Source organism: Lissotriton helveticus, chromosome 6 (assembly GCF_964261635.1).
Source record: "Lissotriton helveticus chromosome 6, aLisHel1.1, whole genome shotgun sequence".
NCBI lineage: Eukaryota > Metazoa > Chordata > Amphibia > Caudata > Salamandridae > Lissotriton > Lissotriton helveticus.
This window is the reverse complement of record NC_136067.1, coordinates 1,531,459,415-1,531,477,685: the sequence shown is the minus strand read 5'-3', so window position 1 is coordinate 1,531,477,685 and position 18,271 is coordinate 1,531,459,415. Positions and strand designations below refer to the sequence as shown.

General features: G+C 46.9%; 1 protein-coding gene across 3 annotated transcripts in view; it reads left to right on the top strand.

The window, feature by feature from the left end:
• The window catches only part of CFAP36 (cilia and flagella associated protein 36), a 343,167-nt gene that overhangs the window by 143,116 nt on the left and 181,780 nt on the right, over positions 1–18,271 (top strand). For all 3 annotated transcript variants that reach the window (XM_078649320.1, XM_078649319.1, XM_078649318.1), the window contains exons 6-7: positions 1,797–1,848; positions 4,783–4,897. In XM_078649320.1, coding sequence (XP_078505446.1) covers positions 1,797–1,848; positions 4,783–4,897 — 167 coding nt within the window. The remainder of the gene's footprint in view (positions 1–1,796; positions 1,849–4,782; positions 4,898–18,271) is intronic.

Genomic DNA, 18,271 nt, shown 5'->3' with positions numbered 1-18,271 from the left:
GAAAGCTAAGAGGAGACGCCATGCGCGTGCACATTGCCTGTCCGTGCGCGCACATGGTTTGTCTTCCTTCCGAACCCAATTCGACAACAATAGAGTCTCGCTCAGGCGAAGCAACGCATGCGCTGCGTTCACTAGGCGAGAGCTAAAAAGGTGCTATGACGAGGCAGCTGCATAATTTTAAGGAAAATGACACAAGCCTTTTGCTTTTTATTTAATAAAAAAAAAAGTGATAAAGTGTTTTTCTTTATTTTTTTTTGTTGCGGATGTGGAGGGTGCAGGTGGGGGGAGGGTAGAAGCTGGAGAAATAACAAGCGTGAGGGAGCAATGTGGGGTGGGCGGGGAGATGCACATAGGCGAGAAAGTAAAATTTTGGAGAAGTATACGCGGGCGAATGCAACTTGGAGAGGGCGAGGCAGAAGCACACAGGTGGCAGAGACCAACACGTAGGTTAGCCGGGGGAGAGAAGTACACGTGGGCGACTGCTGGGAACACATGTACTCTTAAGGAGTGCTTTACTCAAAAGAAAAAAGTTGTGCTTGGAAGAACACAAGTAGTGCGTCTAGACGCCAAGGGAGGAGCAGACACGAGAAGAGGAAGGAAATTCCACACAAGCTTACAAAAGAAAAGCAAGCAAATGAGAGTAACAGTAAACCAACCAAGGGTAAGCAAAGGGTGGTTTCTAAGCAACTATAAGTTTGCAGTAGGTCTTTTCACCAACTTGTGCTGTCTGATAGGTGTGACCTAAAAATGTGTTATGGCTTTATTCCAACTAACCACTATCAGTAATACATTTTATGGTCTCCAATAAAGTATTGAGCTGCGAGGCCTTTATTTCACTGTTCATCTGTTACATCAGAGGTATCTTCAATAAGGTAATAAACAACTCAACCACGTTCCTGATAGATCCAGTAGAACCGATAAGGTGGTAGTTATAAATGTATTTCATGTAACTTGCCTACAAAAATAAACTGAGGGTAACTGACACAGCATTGCATTCTGGGACTGTGAAGCAGTCTGCTGCCTTCAAGTCAAAGTGTCAAGTTCCTCTGAGCCTGCTGCCTATTTAAATCCTACTTAAAATGAGCATTCAAGCTCACTTACATGTTTTGTTCATTTTTAGCTCTGACGTTAGCCAAGACCATTTGATTTTACTAAAATTGTATTTAACGTACTTAATTGTAGGGTCTCTCATCCAGCCTTCTCCATCCATTGGCCTGTTGTTGTGTCATTCACATTTTTCCTCTGTCCACCACAGCACAAAACCCAGTAGGTCAGTCCGCTTAAGCCATTCGCTAACTTCACTGTTTGTGAATGCATTCTACTCTTTCACAAGAAGCACATCCTTACGCAAAGTAATTCCCTTCAGTAACGGGGACCTCTTTGCAAATGTGGGCTTTTTCAAAAAAACATATTTCTAATTTGTGAGACCCATCAGCTCTCCCATGAATACAATTTTACAAAAAGAATGAAAAAAAAAACAAGTATTGACAAAGCCAAAAGACGGCCAGCAAATGCCAGACCTATTGTTTTTGCAACGCTTCTTCATTTTGTTCGGAGCTAATAGAAAAAAAAGGGAAGAAATGTTTGCTATCTGCATTTAAATTAAATTTTTGTAATGTGTTCTGTTTGAGAAAAAAAGTGTTTTGAGATCCCCCAAGTAGGCAAAGCATTTATGAATTTATTAAACATATTAATATTGAATAATTGGGATTGCAAATGATTAACCATTAATTTGCCATTTCTTGCAATATGTTAATCTTTCTTGATATTGTTTTTTTTTTGTCCCTTTTATAAAGACGGTCTAAAGAAGAATATAAGCAGGAACAATTACGGAAAAAGATAACAGAAGTGAGTTTAAAAGTGTCTGAAACATACATGTGCTCATAATGTAAAGGTACAACTACAATTGTGTTTTAACAATGTATAAAACTACTTGGTTCTCAGCTGTGCTGGAAGCTGCAGATGTTAACATGTTGCTATCAATTACAAAGAAAGATTACTGCATTCCTTTAAGATCTGTCAGTACTTATCCACACAAACATTTGAGCTTTTCTCTATAAATAAAGTTTTGTCATCCTGTTTTCATCAGTTTGACTTTTTTTATTTTAGAAATCTATCCAAATTATGGATTATTTAGATACTCTACTTAGGATATTGATTACTATTTGTTCTTTGGGATCTTTCAGTGGCTCACCAAGATGCTGCAGGCCAAGACCTTTACAATATTGTTCAGCTTGATCTGCTAAAGCCTTAAAGCTTTGTACATAAGAACCTGACTAGGCCAGACCTTTGTTTTAGCAACCTCTAAATAGGTTTTTTCATGTTTACTCCATGCCAATTATATGATTCGGTAATCGTTTCTGCATTATTCTGGATCTATCACACTTGCATCATAATTCATAGTTTTCTGCATAATATATAGAGTTCAATAAAAATCTTTTTTTAGCTCAAACTGAAGGCAGTGGCAAAGGTTAATAGATACTTTTTCAGTTGATATTGTGGTTCAGGTGGTGCATTGTGAGCTGGCTAGGAATAGGCCAACATTTCCTGATGATATGATTGACTGGGTCAACATGTTCTGAAGTTTATGTTGTCCAGATACACAGTCCGACTTAATTTCTAGGAACCATAGAACATGGTGCCACAAACATTCTAGGTCAGGTACTTATTTAATGGGTCCTTGCATGTGCACAAGGTCTCCTTATTCGCCTTATTTGATTTGATTTGAACGGGATTTATAAAGCGCAATGAATGCCCAATGGTGTTAAGGCGCTATAGTCGCATAAGTGTGAAACCGCCCACGTGGAGTAAAACCAATGGTGAGTTAAGAGATATCCTATAGCATGAGAAGCTAAATGGGGAGTGAGCTCTAATCCTTGTCAGATGAATTGGCAGCGAGTTCCACAGTCTTGCAGCCGCGACCAAGCAGGCTCTGCCTCCCCATTTCTTCTTCTGAAATCTGGGCACTGTCACCAAATTAAGGTGGGCTGAGCCGAGAGTTCTCCAGGGGATGTAACTATGAAACATATCCTTGAGTCCTCCTGGGCAGGTCTGAAAGAGGCCAAGTTGAGCCTGGTCAGCACATTCTACACTAACTGTAACTTGGCTTGAGTGCTGTTATTGGTCTCAGATATAGGGCATTATATTAGTCAGTTATGACTAGTGCCAAGGCCACTTGTTTCCGTGCTGAAAGGGGGATAAAAGGAAAACTTTTTCTCAACATTTTAATCAGCCAGAAATACTTTAGACACAACGCGGTTGGCCTGAAGATCTAATGAGAGCTTACAGTCCAGCATCACCCCAAGGTTCTTAGCCCTCTCTGGGCATAGGTATAGTCCCCAGAGTCTCAGGCCACCAATTATTATTCCAAATGGAGGTTTGTGCTGAAAAGAGCAATACCTCCAGCTTTCCTCCATTGAGCCTCAGGTAGTTCTTCTCCTTCCATCCAGCTGCTGCTGTCATGCAGTGATTGAAACTGGCTTCAGTATCTACCATGTCTTTCAAAATTGACACAATCAACTAGGTATCATATGTGTCAGAAACCACCTGTAGCGCAAATGAACAAATAATCTTGTCAAGTGTGGGACACGTTCAAGTTGAAAAGCGTAGGGCTTAAAGATATCTCCTGGCATCCCACACGGCAGAAAAAAGGGTCTGATAGATAGTGGTTCACTGCAACCCTCTAAGATCTATCCGTAAAGAAAGAGGACAGTAGTTTCAGCGCTCTGCCTGAGACGCTAAGTTCCTGTAGGCGATCATTCACCAGAGATGGGGAAATGGTGTCAAAGGCCATGGACAGATCCAACAAGATCAGCGCTGCTCCTTGTTCTGCATCTGCAAGCTTTCTAACACTATCCATAACCACAACCAAAGCTGCTTCAGTTCTGTGATCTTTCCGGAATCAGCACTATGACACATCCAACCAGTTCTTCTCTTCCCCATAGGCCATCGAGTGTTTGTTAAGATGTTTTTCCAAGATCTTAACAGGACATAGGAGGAGAAAGATGGGTCAGATGTTTTTTATGGCCGTTTGGGTCCAGGTTAGGTTTTTTGAGAAGAGGCTTCACTGCTGCCTCCTTCTACAGATGAGGGCAGCATCCAGAAGCGATGTTTTTTATTTCATTAAATAGGGATTAATCCTCCTCAGCGTAATAAGAAACCCTATTTTAGTCTGACGGTTGTTCAAACTTGAATCATTAAAAAGAATAACCCATTATAGTATTTTTTTTCTTTGAATTCCATTTATTAAATATGGAGCTAGCAGCTGTCATTGCTGTTAATTGCAGGTATGATGTTACAGTGCTATTGTTACTACAAGGGATCCCTGTTGAGGGGGAGAATGTTCCTTTGTGGTTGAGGCCCACAAAGTATATAAAACAGAGGTATTCTATTTATGGGTTCACATTCCTGCAGTTGATGCCACTTCACAGGCATTTCACACTCCAGCTGCATTACCAGTTCTATACAGAGATTATGAAGATTTAGAAATTACATTAATATACCAGGAACATCTCAAATGGTTCCAAGACACCCTCCCACATGCACTAAACAATGTAAGGCTTAATCTCTTTTGCAATTCGTATAACACATGCACAAACAGAAACGAGGGATTGCTTATGATCTTAATTGTATCTGAATTAATACATTGAATCACTAGTGGCTTATAACTATGAACAAGAATGTGCATAATTTGACAGTTGAAGTCAGTTAATCAAGAAACTGCTGGATTTGCACTAGAGCAATGCATTCAGGAGAAAATATGAAAACATTTGTTTTTTTTAGTTATGTGGTGTTCAGTTGGAGCCATCAGAAAATCTACACGAAGAATCACCAGAAAAATCTATTCAGGACTCGAACAGAGTTTCTTTTGAAGATACAAACAGCGCTCAAGTAGCAGGTAATGAATGTGCTATGGATTTCTAAACAACACACCTACAACAACGACAATGTTGCTAGTTAAACTCCTAGTTCTACCAGTGACATTAAGATCCAGGAACATGGATGCCTTTGTTGGTTTTGAAATGCTAACGTCACGGGGAACAAAAGCTTTTCTCTTGTTTTGGTTAGTTGAAAATATTTCCTGATTACAGAAATATAAAATCATTCCTATACATAAATGAATGGCTTTTCCTCCTCTTATGCTTTATTTTCTTTTCATATACATCTGTAAGACTGCAGCATTTAAAACTAAATACATTTGTACATTTCCTTAAAAAATGTATAATCTGAAAAAGAAAAAAATGTATAACAAATAATATAACTATGTAAACATTTCTGTAACATTGGATCTTCCACCTATGTATATTCCACCTATATATATGCCGTTAGCTCCTACCAGGGCGAAGGTGGGGCCTCAGGGATCTGATCCCAGATCTGGAACAGCACCGGTCGAGCCATCGTGACCTCCCCGCCATCTGACCCAAAGTCGGTGCGTTTAGTGCCACCGGTGCTAACCCATCCTTATACCCGATGACACGGATTCCGACGTCGATTGAACTCAGGGATTCTGTGTTGACACTTGAAAGAGCAGATGGACTGGTATGGGGAACTTGGAGAGGCCAGTTGACTGGATACTTTCCCAGATAGTGGCATGCTCCCTCCGCCAACGGTGGCTACGGAGGAGGGGGCATCTTGTGCCATGGTGGTCAAGAGCAAAAAGAACAATTGATGGGCAGAATGCAGAACAATGTCATACATTCACCCCAGTACAGAGTTCTGGGCCTAAATCCATTGTTTTTTTGCTCACCATGTCATTCCAGTTTGGACCCAGTCATATGCAAATCAGTCTTGACCCTGCGCCCAATGGGAACAGTCCAGCCCGAACTGGTTAAAGTATTTTGCGAGCCCATGCGACATGTTTTTGATCGAGCCGACCACTCTGGTGAGCCATCGGGTCCCGCGGGTCGGAAGGGGCCCCATTGGATTCCACTCCGTAAGCTCCTGCCACAGCGAAGGTGGGGCCTCAGGCATCTGATCCTGGGTACGGAACAGCACCGGTCAAGCCATCGTGACCTCCCTCGCCATCTGACCCGAAGTCGGTGCCTTTAGTGCCACCCTTATACCCGACGACACGGATTCCGATGTCGATTGAACCCAGGGATTCTGTGTTGACGCCTGAACACTTTGAAGATGTTTTATTATCAGGAGAGGACTCTGAGGGGTCTATGGACCCTTTGGAAAACCAGGATGTTTCTGCAGAGCAGTTTGACTGGTATTGGGGAACATGGGGAGGCCAGTGGACTGGATACTTTCCCAGATAGTGGCATGCTCTCTCGGCCAATGGTGGCTACGTAGGAGGGGGCATCTTATGCCATGGTGGTCAAGAGGGCAGCCAATGTCCTCAGACAAGAGTTGCCCTCTATGCAGGTCATGACTAATCTCCTGCACGAAGTGCTTCAGCCTGGGGCTTCCACCTCTGAACTCCTTTTGACCCTAGTGAGACACTTACTGGTGTCCTTCTAGGCACGTGGTCCAACCCTATCACAGAGGCTTCTGTGAATAGGACAATTGCATGCCACCATCGGCCGGCTCAGGGTGACCCAAAGTTCCTCAGCCAACACCGCACCCTTGAAGCTTTGTGGTGCAGGCTTCTACATCCCAGGGTGCATTCCCTTCCACCCCTCTGGATAGGAAATCCAGGAGTCTGGATTCACTTTGGAAAAAGATGTTTTCTTCCTCCACCCTGGCATTGCGGTCAGTGAATACCGCATGCTTGTTGGGCCGTTTCTCCCATTCCCTTTGGTTGCGCAAGTGCTGCCACAAGTTCTGGAGGAGGCCGGAAATGCCGCAAAATTCACCATAAAGTGTGGCCTTGACACGACTGATTCGCTGGGCAGAGCGATTTTTTTCAACAGTGTCCTTGAGGTGCCACGTCTGGCTTAGGACAACTGGCCTCTCGACGATGTCCAGGCAATTTTGATGGACTTGCCATTTTATGGAACCCGCCTTTTTGGGGAGAAGGCAGACTCGGCCCTAGTGAGGTTCAAAGACTCTCGAGCTACGGACAGATCCTTGGGCCTCTCTTCCACACCTTGTGGGCAGTCTATCTTTTGCCCCTTTCGTGGCAACGGTAGCGGTTTCCATCCAAGTCAGCCATTTCCCAACCACCATCCTGCGCAGACATCCCAAGTTGTGTGGGGACGTGAATGCTGTTCATTCCGATCAAGGAATGGAAGCCAGAAGTTGTCGCCCACCCTGCCCTCGACAGCCGCAGCCTCCATGCACTCCTAGTTTGACTCTGCAAGACCACACCACTCCAGTTGGTGGGAGAATACATCATCATATCCCCCACTGGAGGTCCATAATATCAGACAAGTGGGTCATGCGGGATCACCCAGGAGGGCTATTCTCTGCCTTTCCTTTCTTTTCCACCTCCCATTCTGCCAAATCAAGAATGGCTGGTGGAGGATCATTTTAAATTGCTCCAAGAGGAAGTTACAGCTCTCTTGGCCAAGGGAGCTATAGAGAGGGCCCGAGATTCAGAAGTTGGCAGTGGTTGTTATTCCCACTGCTTTCTGATTCCGAAAAAGAACAAATGGTTGCGCCCTATTTTAGATCTTCGGACTGTCAGTCTTTTCCTAAAGAAGGAGATGTACAAGATGCTCATTCTATCTCAGGTCTTGACCAAGACCAAGAAGACTGGATGGTAACCTTGGACCTGCAGGATGCGTATTTTCACATCCCCATCCCGCCTTGCCACAGACGTTACTTGCGGTTCAAGGTTGGCTGCGAGCACTTTCAGTCTACCGTGCTTCTCTTCGGCCTTACCAGTGCCACTTGAGTGTTCACCAAGGTGATGGCGGTGGACGCAGGTCATTTGCACAGGTTAGGGTTGTCAGTCTTCCCCTACCTAGATGACTGGATGTTGAAGGCATCCTAGCCACAGGTGTCATGCCCCGAGTTTTCCCTACACACTGCCCCTTTAATTGAGACAGCTATTTAAGTCACTAAGACTCTTGGAGCGACGCTTTACGTACTTGCGTCTAGCTCCATTGGTTCTGGTGTTCCGTCCTGTTCCTGTTTGCCTGACTTCCTGTTTTGCTATTCCGTCTTCGTTACCTCGGTGGGAGTGTTTCCGGCCCTCACGCTCGTGTGCGGGCTCCGGCTTCCTTCCCCCCACTGAGTCTCAGAGGTTAACGGATGTCTCTGTCCCTGACGTCCGCTTGTGTCTCGGTGCTGTTGTTCGGTAACGAGTACGCTACCCACTTCCTGGAGTCCCGCCCGGCAGCCGGGTTCTGCCCCGCCATCCGGCTGGGCTCAGCTTTTGTCCCTCTTCATTTGTATTGCTTCGCCCGGCGGCCGGGCTTAGTCTCCGCCGTCCGGCTGGGCTTCTACTTAGTCCTCCTCCTTCAGCGGCGTAACTTCGCCCGGCGGCCGGGCTTGGTCTCCGCCGCCCGGCTGGGCTCCTTACTCATTCTTCCCCCTTACCTGTGTTGCTTCGCCCGGCGGCCGGGCTTTGTCTCCGCCGTCCGGCTGGGCACACTGGGGCCTCCTAGTTAGTTAGGTTCCCTCCCTGCTCTGTTTTATTTCTCCTTAAATCAGGTGCTCCGCCCGGCGGCCGGGCTTGGTCTCCGCCATCCGGCTGGGCATCTATTTCCCTCCATGTCATCCTTCACTGTATGCTAATTTCCCCATTGAACATATCATCGTTTTTGCTTATTCCTTGGCAAGCCTCACATGTGTTCTGGGGTGCTTGCGTGGACCAGAATGGGGTGCAGAATTCAGCCTTCACGACTTAGAATCACGGTAACAGCGCTATGCGCTGCCTACATATATGTTGACTAATGTTATGATTCTAATAGAAACCAGAGTGTGTGTTTTGTTTCATAGATTTCCATGCAACAATCATTGGTGTTGGCATCAGCTCATTGTTATCAGAAAAGTGGATGTTGTCCAGTAGTCTTCTACCACATACAGAGTGAGAATTTAACAAGTCAGATATTTAACACTTATGTGTACAAGGTCAGAAGACAGTGCTTACTGTTATTTTCTTTGTAACAGCTCAAGACGAATTCCTGCCATTATCCCACATATCAGTTCTGCGACATAGACAAAACAAATGTGGTATGTAGTAGTCATATACATAATATAGATAGGGTGTATTTGTGTATTGTGTTTAACCTAGATAGATTGTATATTTACCTTTCTTTACAGCCCACCTGTTGCCAAGTATCCATTCTGAGTTGCCACGCATCCACTCTGAAGACTTCCATCAAGCTCTTGTGTTTTTCCCCCAACCTTTCCTTGTTTTGTCTCCCTGTTTTCCCCTGGCGAGCCTTTCGTTACTCTAGTGTTTGATAGAGTCGGAAGGCCGTAGGGGAAGGCTGTGGAATATTCTTCGGATTCCTGACGCTCCTGCGGAACCTGCTTGGAAATCATTACAACAGGCTGCTGTCCCTCACCTTCGGACTACGGCAAACCTCCTGCATTTCCTGGGGTTCTCTATAAAAGTGCTGAAGTCACACCTGACTCCTTCTCAGACGCTCCTTTTCATTGGGGCTGTTCTGAACACAGTGCATTTTCGGCAAGTCCTGTGCACACGTTATAAAGGGTTAATCATAAAGGTTTTCTTTAGATGAAGAGTAAGAAGCATGAAACAGTGGTAATGAGACACGGTTGACACGAATATAATGTTTCTTTAGGGTGTATTAGGCCTTCCTGTTCTGGAAGGTTGACATCAAGACAAAAAACCACAAACAGCCGACACGTGTTTCGTCAAGCGAGCCGTTTGCTCGTGACTCTTCAGGGCTGTGGGCGGTGTGCTTGTGACAGGTTTTCCAGCCGGTGATAATTCCAACCCGGCATTTACGGGTTTAATATCCTGGAAGGTGAGGGTAGGATCAAATATAAACAACGGGCGGGTACATCCGTTGGGTAAACTGGCAATCTGAGTGAGAATGCCAGGATATTCAGGTTATGATTCCGATGTATCAACCTCTATTCTGGATTTCGGTGAGACTGACTTTGAGGCTGTTGGGTCTCATGGCCTCCTGCATCCTGTTGGTAAAGCATGCCAGGTGGCGTATGTGGGCTCTGCAGTGGAACCTGAAGTTCTAGTGGACACAGCATCTTGGAAATCTTACTTACTTGGTCCAGATCTCTGAAGGAACTGCAAGAGATCTGCTGTGGTGGTTGAAAAACCACAATTGGGTCAACGACTGACCCCTCTCCCTTCCCCAACCAGATCTCACAGTCATGACAGATAAGTCACTGTTGGGGCTCCCATCTGGAAGAAGTGGACATCATGGGACACCGGTCTCCGGTGGAGTCGGGGCTCCACATCAATTGGTTGGAGCTTTGAGCGAGTCTGTTGACATTGAAGGCATTTCTTCCCTCTGTCAAGCGGAAGTTAGTGCAGGTGTTCACGGACAACACCACCGCCATGTGGTACTGCAACAAGCAGGGCGGGTAGGGTCTGCGTCTCTGGATAGGGTTGGAACAGTAGGGCATAGCCCTGGTGGTTCAACACCTGTCAGGTTCTCTAAACGCCAGGGCGGACAAACTCAGCCGCCAATGCCTAGCGGATCACGAATGGCGTCTCCGGTCGGAAGTGGTGCAAGGTCTCTTTCAGCACTGGAGTGATCCGTGGTTAGATCAGTTCACCTCTGAAAAGAACACGCAGTGTCAGCAATACTGCACACTGGAGTTTCCAAGGCGGCTATTGCTCAGTGAGCTCCAGCTGCTGTACACCTTTCCACCCATACTACTCCTGCCCAGGGTTCTGAAGAAGATCTGGAGAGACCGGGCCCCAAGTCATTCTTGTGGCTCCGGATAGAACGAGGAGAATCTGGTATCAAGAGCTTCTGAAATTGCCATTGATCCTCCGATCAGGCTGCCTCTTCGTGAGAATCTTCTGTCACAGCAGCAGCAGAGGGTCCTCCACCCAAACCTGTCGACTCAGCGCCTCCATGCATGGATAATTGTGCAGTGGCAGTAGATGGCTTTTGACCTTCCTCCTGAAGTATGCAGCGTTATTTGGTGGCCAGGCGGCTCCACTAAGACGGTATACGCCTGCCATTGGCAGATGTTTGTATTACACTGTACAGAAAGGTCTATTGACCTGCTTTCTGCTTCTCTGTCAACTGTTCTTCTATTCATTCTAACCCTTGCCTCTGCTTTGGGTACTCTCGAGGGTCATCTTTCTGCCCTATCCACTTTTTTTGCAGCTGCCAGACCAACCCTCTCTCTTTAGGTCTCTAATCTTAAATAGGTTTTTGAAGGGGCTGGCTCACCTGTTTCCGCCCAAGCCCTTTGTTAAGCCACAGTTAGACCTTAAGTTTGTCCTCACTTACCTTATGTGTGCTTCCTTAGAGCCCTTACACAACTGTCCCCTCCGGCTGCTTACCATCAAGAGGGTGAGTGAGTTTTAGCCGATATCTTGTACGCCTCCCTATATGATGTCTTTTCCAGGCATGGTGGTGCTTCGCACCCGTGCTTCATTCTTGCCGAAGGTGGTGACCCCATTCCATCTGGGTCAGTCTATCACGCTGCCCACCTTTTTTGCTCCCCTGCATCCATCTAAGGAAGAGGATAGTCACCACCGCCTGGACCCAATAATAGCATTGTCGTTCTACCTTGACCACGCAAACGAGTTCCGGGTGGACGACCAACTCTTGTGGGGTACATGAGAGCTAAGAAGGGGTGGACAGTGCAGAAAAGAACCATCTCTCGCTGGGTCGTTCTCTGCATTAAGATCTGTATGCCCTGGCTAAGGAGCAGCCCCCTGAGTGATTAAGGGCCCATTCGACCAGGGGAAAGGCTGCGACTACTGTCTTGACTCGGGGTATCCCAGTCCTGGACCTCTGTCATGCAGCAACGTGGGCATCTTTGCACACGTTTGCCAAGCACTACTGCCTGGACAGTCTGGTCCGCAGGGACAGGCATTTTGCTCATTCGGTCCTGCAGGAATTCCTAGTGTAAGGTATTGATCCGCAACCCACAGCCAGGATGGTGTGGCCTGGGTATCTAATTCAAATGTAAGAAATCTGCAGCAAGAAGTCTCTATCAGATGAACAAGTTACTTACCTTCAGTAAGGCATTATCTGGTAGAGACTCTATCTAGCCATAGATTCCTTACAGGCCCACCCATGCCTCCTTGCGTTGCAGACTGATTTTGTTAGGCATAGGGTTGCTCCCCTTTTCTGGGCCTTAGTTTTGCACACATTTACATCAGTTACTTCGTGGCTCTGCGCTTCTGACGTGGAAAAAAGTACTGACGTCCGTGTGCCTGGGTTGCACCTATATAGGTGACCGCGACGTCACAACGAACGCTAACGACGCTGATGACATCACGTGGAGTGGAGCCACCCGACCGGCACGCGCAAGGGGTATGGCTAAAGCAAATATTTCTAGATCCAGCCTGACACCTGGGAAATTCAAAAGTAAGAAATCTGCAGCTAGATAGTCTCTACCAGATAATGCATTACCGAATGTAAGTAACTTGTTGTGTACAAGCTGGCATAAAAAAGATACTTGCTGAATCAGTATGAGTGAACAGATACTGGGTATAATTAGAGAAAGGTCAGTCGCAGTTAATTAATTATCATTTAATTCTCCCCTTTCAGCATTTGATTTCTATATATTTTTTTCAATTGTTTTTTATTCATTGCTTTTCTAGTCATAATTATTGTTATATTGGCCACTCTATTTCACCCATGTCTTTGCTGATCGTCTGAAAAACCTCAACACGCAGTTTGTGCTAATAACCACCAATATATACGGAAGACTTGAATTTCTGTTGAGATCCAATAAGAGTCCCAGAAGCCTACTCATTTTGGTCATTTTTGAATAGTCTAAGTGCAAATGATTCATATAGTTGTTAACAATCATGAGAATCTCGTATTTATCCAGCCCTCATAGAATAATGTTGTTGAACTTGTCTTAAAAAGGGGGATCATTGTTGACCAGTTCCTTTCAATTGATTGTCTACACCACTTTGTGATAACGTACGGAATGCTTAAACTCACGTGCAACATGCCTTCCATTAAAGGCTTACACATTAACATTGTAACCATTGTCTGAGATATTAACAATGGCCCCATGTTAAAATCCTTGCGATTCACACTCACTGTCCTTTGTTAAACATTTTCTGCTAAACATTAACAAACTGAAACAGATATAAACTGTGTAATGGTGTAGCATTCCTTTAAATGCCTCAAAACAAGGGCTATTGATGCTATTGTGCCAGTACTAATAGAGCTAAAAAAAACTACCACCACTGCCCTTTCTTAAAACCTGATACTTTAATGATAATCGTTTCACCCGGTTCATGAACTCTATGTTTGCGGTGTTCATCCAGGTGGTAGTCTCCTCTGGAGTTCCTTTGGGCCCCATAGTTCCCTTTGGGTTACCTCATGGATTACTGCCTAATTGGTTTTTCCACTGCACCATTCGCACCCTTAATGCCGCTGTTGCCTGCGTCTTTTACCCCCATAGTGCCCTGATCATGCAGAAACCGACTCGAGCCTAGTCTTCACTGCCACAGACGCTGATCCTGTTGTAGCTCCAGAGCTGGAATGAGCTCCTTAGATTTCACAGGCTGCAGAGCCCGTTCAAAGGTCAAGGAGAGAGCCACAATAGCTCCTAGAAGAACAACATAGTAAGGAGAAGACAACTTCTTAAATTACCTGTTTTGCATGGATTCTGACCAGGATGACCCTGGAGGCCCCGTAAAACCCCTGGGATGGTTTCTTGAGCTGACAGATAGAGGCCAATGTGCTCAACACCTCACCAGAGGTGGAGTTCCCGGACCCTTTGGGCCCGCCCACTCTTAGCCCACCAGGGTTGGCCGCCTACCATACTACCATTAGGAAAGCAGTAGAAATATTGAGCTTATTCTTACCAACGGAGGAAACTAGTACCATTATTTTAACTGAAGTTCTGCAGCATTTGATGGAACCACTTCTTCCCTTACAATGAGGCTCAGGATTCAGTTTTTGCCACCTTGTCCAAACCCTCTTGCATTCTGGCCATCAACAGAACAATATCCAGGAGAGGCTGACCAGCACCCAGTGATCCCCAACTTCTCCCTGAAAGCCCGGTCATTCAGGCCTCTTCCTCCTCCTGATTTTCGGCAGGCACTTTCCCCTCAGCTGCGGCCGATGGGAAATCAAAAAGGCTTTAGGCATGGCCGAAGAAATGTTTTGCTGCTGGGAGTCTAGCTCTTAAGTCCTTAAATACCAAGTGCATCCTAGGCCGGCATGTTTTATGCTCTATGAAACACGGCATGTATCATTGCACCTAAATTGCCCAGTGAACTTTAGACGCACTTTATGGACCTCCAGCGCGATGGTCATGTTTTTCTAGGGCAAATTATACAGTTTTGGCTCAACAGTGCAGACTCAGTTGCCAGGGCTATTAGCATGTCACCTGTTTGCGAATATCATGGCTCCAATTACTTCAGAGAAAAGGCCGACTCTTGTTTGGTGCACTTCAAGAACATCTCAACCACAGTTTGATCCCTGCTGTTGCTGCCTAAGAAAGAGACGGGCAGGAATTTAGAAAATGTTGTGACTTCAGGTGAGCATTGACACCATGGTCTTCACAAAGGTGACATTAGTGGTGGCCGCCCATTTCTAAAGGTCAGGGATTCCAATTTTCCCTACCTGGATGACTGGCCCCTGTAAGCCAGGTCTCCAGAGATGGTGGTCATATCTGCAGTCAGCAGAATCTCCTTGGCTCACCTGGGAACCTGGGCTTCAACATCAATGTGCCAAAATCTCACTTGGCGTCCTCCCAGTGTCTCCTGTTTATTGAGGCAGTACTGAACCCCACCTGGTCACTGGCATTTTCACCTGCGCAGAGTATATGGGACATCCATGCCCTGTTGCAGCGTTTCCAGGAAGGTGCTTGTGTTCCAGTCATGTGCGTTATACACCTGCTTAGTCGTCTGGCTTCTTGCATATTCTTGGCCACTCATGCCCTCTGGTACATGAGGACCCTTCAGTGGTACCTCCACAGGCAGTGGTTTCAACATGGAGGAGATAGAGCAGTATATTTCAACAAAGGGAGAGGTAGGGAGAATGGAGGACACTCTCTTAATCCCCGGTTTCATGTATTTCAACAAAAGAAGAGAGGTCTGGTCAGTCAACGGACTGCCACAGATCTGGAGCAAATGATGGAAAAGTAACAAACTCACTCTGTTTGAGTAGGAAAGCCCTCACACACCGACCTAGTCAGTGTCATGCTTCATCATCGGGCCCCACCGAAGAGACCGAGTGCCTCTTCGGTGTGCTACGACGCCAGAAAGACTGCAGAGCTGGTCGTGTGGGGAGGGCGTGACGTGAGTGAAAAGTAATTAAAAGTGCCTAGGAGGGTATCAAAAAAAAGTTTTTTAATGTGTGATCCCTAAGACACAGGTAAGTGGTATATGTGTCTGAATTTACGTGCCAAGGTTGTTAGGATTTGGTTAAATTCAGCTAAATACCACAGAGTTAAATTAGTCAGTCAACATGTTTCTGCCGTACTAGTGGTATAGATTCACCAAGGCATTCTTCAGGACTATACCCCGGCGGTATGGACACTCTAATAGTCCACCCTAACCTGGGGACGTGAAAGTGAAAAAAGGAAAAGTAAAAAAGTGCTTAAAATTAGAAGAGCATGATGCTCATTCTAAGGAAAAAACCCCAAAATTCAGGGGTGTCTCAGCACTTCAAAACAGGGCGCTACTAGCACCATGGGTCTCGGGAGGAGGGTTGGAGCGCGCCTGGCACATCGCCCTCAGCGCTCACAACCCGCTTTTTAACCTTCAAAAATCCTCGGAACCGGCCCCTGCAGGGCGTTTCACGCGTCCGCAGCACTCTTTGTCTGAGCAGTCGGAGCAGTACATCGACGCCGATACCGGGAAGCTAACGCTTCTGAAGAGGAAGATTACGGCGTCACAGCCTTTGGAGGCCTTCAAGATTCTCCTGAAACGCAAAAGGCCTGAAGATGATACTCCTGTGATGGTCGAACCCAGCATTCAGCACCCTGCAAGGGGGGCAACGCCATCACCCACCTATTCAGATGGAGACGATGGGGAGCAGCAGGATGAGGAGTATAATTTCCCAGCCCACACTGAGCCTGATGAGCAACAGGACTCGTGGGTGGACACCGGTGATCAGGGGGATCAGCAGGCAACCCTTGACCCTCAGGTGTTCATCATCAAGACGTCTCCCACCGAGGATTCCACAGCATTTCATGCTTTGATAGAAAGGGCAGCTAAGAACCATGATGTGGATATGCATGCTGACCCTGTGGAAGCTGATTTCCTTTTTGACACTTCCTCCACTGCGGAAAAAACTGTGAAAACTCTTCCCATGCTAAAGGGGGTCCTAAGGCATGCTGCGGACATTTTTAAGGAACCCACGAGAGCTAGGGTTGTTAACCCTCGGATTGAGAAAAAATACAGACCGGCTCCTGGCGATCCAACGTATATAAGGGGCCAACTGCCGCTGGACTCTTTGGTGGTCTCTAATGCTCGCAAACGAGCTAACTCTCAAACCACGGGGGAAGCTCCTCCCCCGGACAAAGAGTCAAAAGTGCTAGAGGCGTCAGGGAAGAGGGTAGCAGCACAGGCGGCCAACATCTGGCGCATTTCAAACACACAGGCGCTGTTGGCCAGATACGACAGGGCACATTATGACACCCTAGAGACCCTGTTGCAACACCTGCCAGACCAATACAAGGAAGGGGCTGAGATGCTTATACAAGAGGGCAAACTCATTTCCAATGCTGCTATCAAGTGCGCCCTTGACGTTGCTGATACAGCGGCTAGGGCAATCAATACTAGCGTGATGCTCAGGAGACAAGCTTGGCTCCGAATTTCCGGGTTCAAGCCCGAAATACAGACAACCATCCTCAACCAACCAGTCAACCCCGACAGGCTGTTTGGTCCTGAAGTCGACACCACACTGGAAAAAATTAAAAAAGATACTGAGACTGCCAAGTCCATGGGGGCTCTACATTCGCAGCAGTTTCGTGGGAACACTTTTCGTCGCTCAGGCAATCGGGGTGTTACCAGAGGCCAAATGTCACAGCAGTCGCAGTTCAACAAAAGTGGGGCGCAGTCATCCTACCCCAAACAGGGCAGAGGTGGATACCGGGGCAACAGCTGAAAGGGCAGAGGCAGAGGCAACAACAGTTCCCGTTCCTCTGCCACCAACAAGCAGTGACTCCCTGTCACTGCCCCCCGACCACCCAACACCTGTCGGGGGGAGACTCCAGCGGTTCCTGTCAGCGTGGCACTCCATCACCATGGACAGGTGGGTCAAGCAACTTATCCAGTACGGCTATTGTTTAGAGCTGACAGACACTCCACCCAACATGCCCCCAAAGCAACGTCCTATGTCACAAGAGCATTTGCACTTATTGCAGCAGGAGGTTCTGGCCATGCTGCAAAAGGGCGCGATAGAGCTCGTACCGGTGGAGGAAGAAGGCACAGGGGTATATTCCCTGTACTTCTTAATCCCAAAAAAAGACGGCACACTCCGACCGATTCTGGACCTGCGGCCCCTAAACCGGTACATCCTCTCAGAACATTTCCACATGCTAACACTGCAACAGGTTCTTCCACTGCTCAACAAAGGAGACTTTCTGGCGACCTTAGACCTCAAGGATGCCTATTTTCACATCCCACTCCACCCCTCCCACAGGAAATACCTCAGGTTCACCATTCAAAACAAGCATTACCAATTCAAAGTCCTTCCTTTCGGGGTGACCACAGCCCCCAGAGTATTTACCAAATGTCTGGCGACAGTGGCGGCGCACCTCAGGAGACAGAACATCCATGTCTACCCTTACCTGGACGACTGGCTTGTTCAAGCGAAGTCGGCCCAGCAGTGTGCGGCCGACATGTCCCACACCATTCACCTTCTTCACAGTCTGGGGTTTTCACTCAACTATCCGAAGTCGCACCTTCAGCCAGCACATGTGCGGCAGTATTTAGGCGCGACAATAGACACGTTGGCGGCTACGGCTCAGCCGAACCCGGCGAGGATAAGCAGCATGCAGTCGCTAATCCTACAGTTCAGACCACAACACTCACTGCCTGCAAGAGTGTTCATGCAGTTGATAGGCATGATGGCCTCCTGCATCTTCATTGTCCCACACGCAAGGCTCCATATGCGTCCGCTCCAAGAGTGCTTGGCACGTCAGTGGAATCAGGCTCACGGGCAGTTGAAAGACCTAGTGTTGGTGACCGGTCGGCCATACAGCTCTCTGCATTGGTGGAATCCACACAACCTTTGCAAGGGCCGACCGTTTCAAGAGCCTGTGCCACAGATTATCCTGACGA